This window comes from Harmonia axyridis, chromosome 3 (genome assembly GCF_914767665.1).
Source record: "Harmonia axyridis chromosome 3, icHarAxyr1.1, whole genome shotgun sequence".
NCBI lineage: Eukaryota > Metazoa > Arthropoda > Insecta > Coleoptera > Coccinellidae > Harmonia > Harmonia axyridis.
This window is the reverse complement of record NC_059503.1, coordinates 14377384-14390186: the sequence shown is the minus strand read 5'-3', so window position 1 is coordinate 14390186 and position 12803 is coordinate 14377384. Positions and strand designations below refer to the sequence as shown.

At 33.9% G+C, this 12803-nt stretch overlaps 1 protein-coding gene across 1 annotated transcript; it reads left to right on the top strand.

Moving 5' to 3' along the window:
* Positions 1-6418: 6418 nt before the first annotated feature.
* LOC123676186 lies at positions 6419-11581 on the top strand. The gene is made up of 2 exons (XM_045611924.1): positions 6419-6781; positions 10447-11581. The coding sequence occupies exons 1-2, from the start codon at positions 6682-6684 to the stop codon at positions 11565-11567; spliced, it is 1221 nt and encodes a 406-aa protein (XP_045467880.1). The 5' UTR covers positions 6419-6681; the 3' UTR covers positions 11568-11581.
* Positions 11582-12803: the final 1222 nt, after the last annotated feature.

The window sequence follows — 12803 nt, the reverse complement described above, 5'->3', positions numbered from 1 at the left end:
GATGGCGACGAGGACTGACATTTTTCTGAATATTTCTGCAGAAAGAGTTTTTCTCGGAAAAACCTTTTTAATTTTCGATTCTGCAAATAAGTGGTATTATAAGACTGCTTTCGGTTTGGACCAAAATTGTACAAGGTATTTATGAGAATATCATGAACTTGGAAACACAAATTTATCAATACTCAAGATTTTCAAATTAGAACCTATATTTTTTATCATTTCAGTCAATTCAACGTGGGTGGGGTCACTCAAGCAAACCCTTTACCTAAAATAAATACTTTCAGAGTTATCCAGGAAGAACTTTGAATGAGGAAAAACCGCAATTTCTAACTGTGAATCATCCTGTATACTGAACCTCTAGTCGAATTATGCCCATCAAAGTGTCGAAATATTCAACTTTGAAAGAGAAAGTAAACAAGCATTTAGTGAGATTTGAATGTTTTTTCATCCTCTATCGATTCTAATGTTTTAATCACCAATTCATTGTCTATTAGACTTTTTTCGGAGCCATGAAATTGTGAATAATGTGATTGACAGCAAATCCCAGAGTTCAAATCTCGCGGTATAATAATAATTTTCGAGTTGTTCCAACGAGTTGGGATATTTCGTAAGATGTAGATATATAAATAACACCCGTCTAAATACAAATTAGCTTTCTATTACATCTTCAGAATCTATTTAAATATCAGACTAAAATCATCGTAAGATGAATGGGTATCATCCATCTTCCTAATAGAATTAAAATCAAGGTGTATACTCGACTTCCTTGCCGCTCAACATCGACCTTTAAGAAGAGATTTCCTCTCACATTTCATGTATATATATGCACTCCCATTAATATCAATTCACGAAGTTTCTCCTATTTACATCCCTAATTCCAATTAATTCATCATTACAGTCCATTCATCCGTTTTTCAAGTCTTGTTTGAGTTGAGGTATCAGTGTATTTCATTCTGGAGCATATCTCCCAGATTCCTCTTAAGCTATGATTGCATGGCTTTATTCCCAAATTATTCAGTACAACCATCTCAGGTGGCAGCATGTGGAACACAGCCTGCTCATAATTTATCGGAGTTAATTGCTTTCAGCATAGTAGGGGGTGTTCAAGTATGGAAAGAATTAAAATTTCGGCGAAATATAAAATTAAATAATGCTCTTTGTGAACCTATATGAAAATTAACTGCACCACGGGGGTTGAGGTTATTGTGTTGGATTGCTGATTTTATTGCTCATTCGGTAATAATAGTTGATCAAATGATGAAGATTTCTGAGGTGAATCTGTTGAAGCAATAGTTAATGTACCTTGATAAACGAAATAATTTAATGATGGTGGGAAAGTACTCTTATCTTATATTAAGTGTACAACTTGCTTCCGTCATTTTGCAATAGATAGCTGTGGCGGTAAGTGGTAGTCGAAATTAAAAGATCGAAGATGTCATAAATGAGCTTAGGTATTTTCAAACATAAAGCCATGGAAATATTGTCGATTTGTGTCTGCATCATAAAGTTAATCTCGATTAAACATGTCAGCTTACGAGCCAAATTCTCGTCAATTGCGGAGCTCTTAATTTTCTGCTTTAATATGAAGAAACATGCGGCTTTGGCTCATCGAATGCTCTCAAATATACATGATGAGGCCGCTATTAGTGAAAAATCATGCCGAGAGTGGTTTCAACGTATCAAGAATGGTGATTTTGCGGTCGAAGACCAGCATGGCAGGGGAAGAGAGAAGGTTTTCGAAGATGCGAAATTGGAGATATTATATGATCAAGACTCGTGTCAAACGCAATAAGAATTGGCAGGATCATTGGAAGTGACGCAGCAAGCCATTTCAAAACGCCTGAAAGTCATGGGAATGATTCAAAAACAAGGAAATTGAGTGCCGTAAGAGTTGAAGCCGATAGATGTTGAACGGTGTTCGTTTGCTTGTGAACATCTGCTTGCAAGGCAGAAACGAAAGGGATTTCTGCATCGCATTGTGACTGAAGAAGAAGAAAAAATGGGTTGATTACGATCATGGGGATATCGCGGTCATGTTTCCAGGTCGACGACCAAACCGAATATTCACAATTTCAAGGACATGCTCAGTATTTGGTGGGACCAGCTAGGCGTGGTTTATTTTGAGTTTTTGAAACCGGTCTTATGAAGAAGTAAAAAATTGGATCGATTCGTGGATAGCTTCAAAAGATGACCTGTTTTTCAACACGGGATTCGTACGCTGCCCGAAAGATAGGAGAAAGTAGTGGCCAGCGATGGACAATACTTCGAATCATAAATGTTTAACCAGTTTTTTACAATAAAACCTCGAATTTCGGAAAAAACGGCGGAAGTAATGTTTGTTGTATGGAGGTTTGATTACCAAATCGGTTCCACTTTTATAGAATAGATGAAAGAGAGCCGATGAAATGTTGCTGAATAGAGAAGGATAGTATACATCTAAGCTGGTGAGGTCATAATCTTCATTATAGCGTTTCAACAAATATTCCTTTTGAAATAGCTTCTATCAAGAAATATGTTGACGATATCATTTGTTAAACGCAAGTGGGAGGCATCAAATTTTCCAAATAAGTATTGAATAATTATTCTTCAGAGGACCTTATAATGAATTATTTCTTGATTGATACAGAAAACCATCTAGCTCAGTTAGATATCTATATTATTTTTTCAACCATCCCACAAACAAACAATATGGTTCTTGCATAATATAATCGCATACACCCCAACCTCACTGAGAAGAAAATGAAAATATTATTTCAATTAATGATCGAGAATGGTTAGGTTTCTGGCTTCTTAACAGATTCATACACAACTCTACTGATTCTGGACAACCACAGAAGAAGAAATGAGCGCATCCACCAATAAACATATAATAAGATTAATTTGATGTACAAATTCAAGACTTCTTGAGAATAATCAACATATGCTTCTATATTATTTGTGAACTATATGAATGTGTTCTAAACCTTTTGCGGTTTTCCAAATAATAAATAATATTTCAAATTATCATTTTTATAGCACATAATAAATGAAATAAGAGATTTGAACATTTTCTCGAAGAACATTCCCGAATTTCATCATCGGAATAAAATAAAACGAAATATTATCGGATGACAGAAAAAACCTCTAGAGACTTCAGTACCGTCTGGCGCAAGAGAATATTAGAACACTACTTGATATTTCGTGAACTTTTCAGCGTTGTACCTGCATAATGTATCTGTGTCGGAGGAATTCCTTCTAGATCAAATATTTCCCATAGGCGATTCCCCTTGATCCCCCACGCAAGCTTGCATGAAATACCGCGATTTATGGAAACTGAGTTTACCCTAGATATTCAAGATGGGGCTAAGAGTAAACATGCCGGAACTACTCAACTATTCAATTCATAAATATCGCTCTAATTTTCGACAGGATCAGCGCGTCATAAGAATTATGGAAACACATATTTTTTTTTGCGAACGTATACAGGGTGGGTATTTGCCTTGTACAGGGTGTTTCACGTAAGCGGGTCACTGGAATTTGTGGCTTATCCTTCGAGAAAAATTGAAAAGTGACCTATCAATATGATAGTATTTTTCACGGGCTATCCAAGTGTGTTATTGGAAAAACTATCAAAACAAGGCATGGAAAGTTATTGAGGAAAAACCGCTTTTCTGAAAAATTGGCAAATTCGACTTGTTATCGAAATAAGAAGGCCTATAGACGATTTCTCACCAAATGTTTTTTCATTTGAACTTCCAGTTTTCTAGAAAACAAGGAATCGTTTCTTGCAAAATTAACTTTCCAATATTCTTTCATATTTTCTGAAAGCTTAATCAATTCTGAATTCGAATATGTAAATCAAATGGTAGTTATATATTTATTTCAAGTTTGGAAGAATTCCGCGAGATGTTGAACATTTTCAAATTTGCGTGATACAGGTGAATACACCGGATATTTTTTCCGTTTGTGTTCTGCAAAAATGTTTGTAATTCATTGTAGTTGACGAAAATGATAAATTATCAAAAAAGACCTAAGTTACCCATATGAACTTTTTATGTCCACGAGACTGGCTGAATAGGTACCGCTTCAGAGCAGAGAATTGCTGGATATAGTTTACTATTCAGAAATTATTTTATAAAATTCATATTTTCTTTAATATTCTAATGAAAATAGCGAAATATTCAATGAATAATGAAAATGAAACATTGAATGAATAAAACAGCTGAGCGGTACGTTTTCCGCCTACTAATGAACTGAAGATAAAATACTCCGACAAAATTAAACAACCTTAGCGATCAATGAAAAATAGCCTTTTTAGCTGATGCAAAGTAGCGAAAAAACTATTTAAGTTTTTTTCCCTGGTAATGATAATATTACATTTGTAGCTTTTTTCGCTGTCTACTTTGAATACCCTGTATCTTGGGAACCAGCGTTGACCAGAGTTTTCTGATCAGCTTTTATTAATGAGAGCATAAAATCTACAAAAAAAAATACTTACATTTGAAATTAACATATTTTTATTCAGGTGCCTGGCCCTTTGTGCATCAATTCTTAAAATCTTATTCTTATACAATTTCATATGTTTATTATTGCAAGTAATGAGCCTAAAGTGCTTTCGACAACATTTAAGAGTCATATTCATTCCACCATCCATATAATCTCGAGGAAGCAACATTTCCTAATCTTCGTTAAAATTTTCTTTCTAGATTGAAGGAAATTACGTAATTTATCGTGGTTTCTGAAAAGGGAATTTTAATGACGTGTAGAGATTACATTGATATTGTAGTGTTTCGACTTTTATTGGTATAAACTTCACGTCTTAAACACAGACATAAATCCAAATCACAAGAGATATGACATGATCAAGATGTTCCGCTGGCGGCTTGGCAAATAGTGTCATCCTGCTGAAACGAAAACTAAAAGCTGGCTGCGGTGAAATCATGGTTCTTTTTCCTCTTAAATATCACGACTGTGCGAGAACCATTCTGACCTTATGATCAAAAATAACTATTCCAGTATCTTCCCTGATAAATATACGGTGGCATTATAATGTATTTTAACATCTAGTAGGCCTTTATCTAGAATAAAATATCGAAAATGGCAATCATAAATTGTTTATTGCCAATTCTCAAATAGTTTACTCTAGAGTCTAGTTTAACCATTATTTATTAGTTGTTATGTTATTGGTTTGAAATAATCCATGTATAGCAGGATATTGAGAGGGGTAGTATTACTGTCCCCTGTATCTATATTCTAAGGTTGCCTCTGACGTGTAAACCTTTTTGAGTAGCGTTCAGTTGGCAGAGGAGGTTCAGCAACATGCAGAACCATAAAGGGCTCAAGGAAGTAAGTGAGCCCATTTGGAGTAAGTGCTTATAGTAGTTATGTTTGCTATATAAAGTTCAATATACATTCTCCAATTGTAGATCATACTTCAGGAATTTATTATAATTGGATCCATCTTGCATATTCCCAAAATTTTTGTCATGGTTATTATTTATTATCTTTAAATATAATACAATAATAGAATGCAATAATTTATTTTAATAATGTTGTCCAATTAAACTATTAATACTTAAAGTATACCTACACACTATATCTGAATGAAACATTATCGTCTGCAAAAAATATTTTACTCATTTTCATCAAAAAAATCTCCGAAGGAAAATTTCAAAGAAAGCTCCAACCTGAACAACCTGGCATCAACGCTCGATGAACATTTATACGGTTGTGGAAATTACAGAACTGTATAAATGAGATGTGTTTCAAAATGATGTCATTGTTGTTCCTAAATTCATCCAAATACCTAATAAGTTCAGATGATACAATCTTCTTAAATTTTGGCATCAACATTCGAATGGTTATTCCACATCTACATATCTCAAACTGTTATTTTGGAAACATTCGATGTTTTGCTTGAGTTTGATCTAGTTCTCATTTGGCGATCAACACGATTCTGCATTAAGTTTGAAATTGTTATTCAATTTCTAAACGCAAAATCACATCCCGATTAGATCTGTCATAACAAAAATCTTGAGTATTCATTTTCCAATAATCATCTTAAATTTTCTATGATTATGATGATGTTATCAACTTGAAATTTTCCACGAAGCTCGAAGAGTTATTTCATGTCAAATACAAAATCTCCGTCGTGGTTAATTTTATTTCGATATTGATGACGCGATGAACATGAAATTTGAAATTATTATTTCCGGAAACGTCCGCTCAAAAGGGAAATTGGAAGTAAGTAAAAATATTCCCTATAACGTGATGTTCTTAAGAGTAAGTATGCCTACAATTAATTGAGGTATGTTTCAACGGAACTTTCAGATTAATGCAAGTAGATATACCTATGCGCTTCAATTGTCGGGTAGTGTATTTGGTATGTCTATTCGTGGACGAGAAAACAGGAGAATCTCTCATCATATGGTCATAGATTATTGGTCTATGGTATGGTAGTAAACCTTGAACGAGCTTAAGTTAAGTTAGCGTGTAGAATTTGTATACAAAGTTTATCGTGGAACCATACTATTGAATGAAGTAATGAACATTGTGTTATAATAGTTTCCGATAATTTCATATCGTAAAGAAACTGATATCAAACTGCATCAATGTGACTGCGGCTTGGAGAGTTAGGAGAGTATTTGAACGATGATAATCAGCTTCACCTTTGTTTACCTCGACATAACCTCCAAATAAACGATGTTGAAACGGAATGTTATTATTCTTTCAATTATTTTAATTTCGTGTTTTGTTTTACTCCTGGTGTTGATCCTGACAGGAAATTGTTGCTTCAAAGACCGTAAGTTTATATTTCAATTTTCGAAAAGAAGAAAACTACTGAATGGTTTTTAATTTCCATTAGAAAAAGTTGGAAACTTGCCTATAATCCACATCAATCTAATTTTTCTATAAAAATTCATCTGTTGGTATATCCCAATTCATTTTTGAATAAATTAATCTATGAAATTCCTTATGCCGGTCACATGGTTTTAATTTTTAATTTTAGAAACACTGCAAATTTTAGTCAATAACGAGGTCAATGATTATTTTCCCTTTCGACAAAAACTAATTAGCAGTAATATTATTTTAGGAATTCTATCATATGTATTAATTATCATTGCATAAATACCTATCTAATAATTTTCAAATTTAAGAATTTTTTTGTAGGTTTCTATAAATTGTAAGTATTCCATGATTTTGGTCATTAAAAAATCAGATATATTGAGTCTTAACAGAGGCTCTGCAATATGAAACATGAAAATGATTCTTGATTTTTTTTTATCAATATTAGAACGAATTCCATGACTTTTGTTGATAAGGTATTTTGTCAATCCAAATTAATAAATTTCAGAAAAAACAATTGTAAATTAAAAATTTTTAATTTATACTATTTTTTTCTCTGAAATTTATTGATTGGATTTTCTCATTATTTCCTATTATGTAATACATCGTACACGCTGTGGACACGATTAAATCAGATATAGTGGCTGTTTAAATCATTCGAATTGAGAAAATTTCGTCAGAAAACGTACTGTATATTTTCTAACGGAAGGACCTAGATCACCTAAAAACTTGAAATTTGCGTAGTAGGTTCAGATACCTACCTATTGAAATTCGTATTGTAAGCGTCTTCACAACACTTTCACACTTTGCGACAAGCAAAATATCGGAAAAAAATGAGAAAGATACTGATTTGAAATCTGGAGCGTTCGTTCATTCGTGCTACAATTGCACCCTTGGAGACCACTTATTTACAGTTATGTGAGCTCTCAGGGCGCAATTGACGTATGAATTAAGAAATCTTAAATTCATTCATTCATTCATTTGAAAATTCAACTTGTAAAAATTCAACTTCAAATTCTTGTTATAAAAAGAAGTCATTTTCCCAATTACAAGAAATTGATGGAATATGTGAATTGAATCAATCAAATATGAATTTTACCGTCATATTTTTTTTATTTTATGTTATGGTTTCACCATTTGAATAAAAATATCTCGAATTCCAGTTATGTTATAAGAAAGGATATCGTATCGTATAATGGGACTAGAGTTTGATACAAAAATCCGAGCAGAAAGTTTCTGAATTCTCCGGAAACTGATATTCAATTCCAACCAAGTTTCGAGCATCCAACTTTTTGCCCTACTATAGGACATCGAATGATAAATGAATTGTGGCCCATTGTTTCGGAACACAAGGACTATATCTGCCGATAATTATCAATGTCGTAAAAACATTTTTCAGGAAATTAAGAACTTCATTCTATAAACCCTCCGCTGTTTCCTGCCAATAAAGATTAGTGGGGAAGAAGTCGTAAATCATCCTCTTAATGAAAACCATGTTATGTTGTTGTCGGAAATAAGGCCTTATCACTCTAAACATATCAAAACTAAATTTTTTGTGGCGTTATGGGTAGTTGCGTGTGTAGGCACTTACAATTCAGAATTGAATATTTTTGAACATTTATTCTGTCACCATGTTTGTTATTTTTAGTTCTAGTTTTACTTGAAATTTACAGGGTAGGCTTGGATCTCGAATAGAGAATAGACCATAGAGTCATAAACAGATATAGAGAGAGAGTATATGCAATTTTCACATGTTCCCAACATGGTTAGATTACGTTGTCGGATTGTGATATACTTTCAAATCAACAATTTTACTATATCATTATGAATGTATATTATATTGAATGAAATATATTCATTTTGATTCCGGATTAACTATGCAAATTTGAATATTTGTGATCCGATTTGTCGATTTTATAATAAGCAGAATATTTATTTTATTCTGTATCTACCTGCTGAAATCCAAGGTTTGGCAACTTTTGCTCTCCTAGTGTCATCGGTGGTTTCACGTCGTTTGGCGCGCTTGAAGTTTGTTTTCTGAATTTCTGATATATTTAGGTATTTATTTCCATATATTTTGAGTTAATATGAAACATTGATTCACTATGGGACCTATGAAGTGAGTTCTTCGTGAAGGAACTCGCGAATTGAGCTAAATATCGTATCACTGATATATTTTCATTTCCGTGCGCTTTATGTCAAATTTGATAGTTCAAGTTAGGAACAAAATTTGCTTACTGAAAATGACATATGGTCCCTCTATCTATGTTTATCACTCTGAGGAATAGACTCACAAGAAATTCCGGCAATATGGCAATTCAAAATTTTGTATTCCTTATATTTTCTAAACTGCAGGTTTAATCAAGATGAAAATTCGCATTTGGATAAAGAATGGCAGTTTCAAGCTCCTGCAAAATTTCATGTTATTCGTGTTATCACAACCATAGAAAATTGAAAAAGAATATTGAAAAAAAATAACTCAATTAAAACCGGAGGAGTTGATATTGATAATGTTGATATTAAATAACAATCTCAAGCTCCGTTCGGATATTGAAGATGCTCACATCATCAGAATCAAAGAAAATTCAAGAAGAATATTGCAAAAGAATGTCCCAATATTTCTATAGTCACAGATCCTATCAAGTCGAGATTTTGTGTGCACTTATATCGAAATCGAATGAAAATTTTTGCGAAATTTTCTATTGATCGCCAAACAAAAACTAGACCAAATTAATGAAAGAAAATACCGAATATTTCTTAATTATCTGAACGTATGATACATTATAATTAATAACATTACATTATAATGAATCATATCTCTATCATATAGTTCTGCGGTTTTCCAGTGTTTAAATCCATTGATGCCGAGTTAGTGCTTCTCGTGAATGTTTTTGTTTAGAGATTTCATCGATGTAAACGAGTAGATATGGAAAATGGAGACAATAATATGTTTTATTCAGATAGATTCAGAATGTCAAAAAACAAAACTAATATTTCAGTGAAAACAGTTCATACCAAGTTTAAATTTTGCCTGTATAGAATAACAGTTTCAAGCTTCGTGCAATACTGCATGTTAAAAGCGACTCATCAATATAGAATATTGAAGCAGAATGTCAACAAAAAATGAGGAAAGCACTGACTTCAAATTTCATGAGCGCTCGTTGATTCATGCATCAAATGTAACCTTGCAGACCGCCAATAGTTATATACAGTTGTGTGGTCTCCAATGGTAAAATTGATGCATGAACAGCCAAAAAATGCTGACATCACATGGGTGCTTTTCTTATATTTCTACATATTTCGATGGTGCTAATATTACCAATCCAAAAATATAGAATACTTGATATTTTTTTGAAGTCATGATCGAAATCCCAAATGGTGACCAGCTAAATGCCTGATCTAACTTCTATGGAGGATGTTTTCATATGTATATGTTTTGTATAAAATAAAATTAACAATATAAAATAACAAAATAATATCACATTTATACAACAGTGATTCATTTAACACAACACAATCATCATGCTATCTTTGCATTTTATCCTTAATCCTTGTATATCTATGGTGGATAATGAAGACTAATATTGAACTATAAAGTACATAACTTTTCACTCTTTTCAGGTTGCCAAATACCCCTCAACACCTTCGACAGGACACCGCTATTTTTCAACTTGAAAGACGGATCATTTGTTTACCCCGAAGATGACTCCATAGTTCTAGAAAGAGATAGAACAATCAGTATAGGATGTCCTGGCTCCAGCCTCAACATTGGCGTAAAATGGACCGAAATGACATGCATCACCGAAACCACCTTCAATGTCTTCGATGACAACGTTGACGTTACCACAATGTACTGTGAAGATGATATCAAAAGTACCGCAAGATACACAGGAAAATCTTGCGAATACAGCGGTAGAGAAATCGAGGTGGGTTTCGAATTAGGCCAAGACAAGTTCTTAAGACAAATGAGGATATGTTTCGATGACAAAGAACAAAAAACATATTATACAGAGCACGACCTGACGCATTTGATCGACAATCATGAACTATCTGGACGGAGACCTTTCTTCCAAGAAGGAAATTTCTTCCACGTGAGCGGAAAGGGCGTTGAAACTCTGTATACGAGGAAAGTCCAACGTTTAACCATTAACAAACAGTTGAATCTTAGTTCCGACTCCACGGATGTCATCAAAGACGGAGATTCTTCGTTTTTCCTATCACGTGGTCATTTAGCACCAAAGGGAGATTTCGTTTATGGTTCTCAACAAAATGCCTCTTTCTACTATGTGAACGCAGCTCCGCAGTGGGAAATTATCAACTCTGGATCTTGGAACACCCTAGAGTGGAGGATCAGATCGTATGTTAGTAGGAGAGGAAGCGATTTGAAGATCTTCACGGGAACATACGGAAACCTAGTTTTAACCAAGTATTCCTCATCTCCTCTCTACCTCTATTATAACAGTCTCTCACAGAGAGGAATTCCTGTTCCGGAAGTTTATTGGAAAGTAGTTTATGATCCTGCCAGACAAAAAGGAGTGGCGTTTGTTGGCACAAACGATCCATTCTTGACAACTGATAATACGAATTTTATTTGTCGAGACGTTTTGAAATCAATTGAATGGATCAAATTCAGTAATAAGAATGCAAGTATCGGTTTGATCTATGCTTGCACTGTTGATAACTTGCGAAATGTTGTAAATTATGTACCTAAATTAACAATTATCGATTTGTTAACAGATTAAAATTTTGACAACTATGCCGATTATATTTCTTCCTATGCTATGGTTACATATCAACGTTTGATCTTTGAATTTTTTTACGATATAGTTATTTTCCTCGCACACATCATCATTAAATGAATCTTCGACAACAACACCTGACTAGCTACCAGCATCCAAGTAGTTTTTTGCTGATCTTCTCTTTAATTGAGAGATGAATTATTTATCTCGTTGTTGGCTTTCAAATATACTAACTGACAAAGAAACTGCAACACCCAGAAGGAGCTGTTTAGATTAATTTTTTTTTTTTTGTAAAACAGATAGTATAGCAAAGCAAGGAGTAAATGATTTAATTTGGAGAAAAAATGGTGAAGGTTTTTTTATGATAACAATTTTTGTTCATTATTGTAGTTGATTTTTGCAAGTTTTTAAATTTTACTACAGACCAGCTGTTCGAGGAGATCTAAAGTCGAAATTTATCGCTAAGTGAATCTGAAAAAGGTAGAATTATTGGTCTACGTGAGGTGGGGTTATTATTTCCAGAAATCACTGACCTTAAAAGGTTAGAATAGAAACCCAACTACTGTTATGAGATGATGTCAAGCGTTGTTTGATAATGTCCAAAATCGAAGAAGAGTAGGCACCGAACGTCGAAGGGGCACAAATGAAGTTCAATATCGACGTCTAAGATTTATGACCATTAGAGACCGATTTGTGACAACTAGATCTTTGGCTGATGAGTGATTAGGAGAACAAGGCCATCCTGTAACTGTCTGAACGGTTTACCGCCGGATAAAGTCTTTTGGACTGCAACATTATCGACCCCATATCTTGTGTTACCTCTGACGCTTGAGCATCGCCGGCAACGATTACAGTGGTACAGAGAACGTCAACATTGGAATGGCATCATGTCGTCTTTTCTGATGAATCTCGATTCTCCCTGGGTGCAAATGATGGCCGAAGAAGGGTTGGACGACGTCGGGGAGAAAGACGTGAACCTCAGTTCGATGTTGAGCGACATATACACCGGACAATAAGAGTTATGGTATGGTATGCTATTGCACATGCAAGCAGGTCACCTTAAGTCTTTTTTCCAGATAACATGACAGCGCTGCGTTACCTTCAAGAAATAGAGGACCAATATGTTCTCTCGTACCTTAACTGGCTCTAGAATCCAGCAAGATATGATGCCCGACCTCATGTTGTCAGAGTTAGTTTAAACTTCTTCGAAACGACCATTGTAAATGATGTTTGGGACAT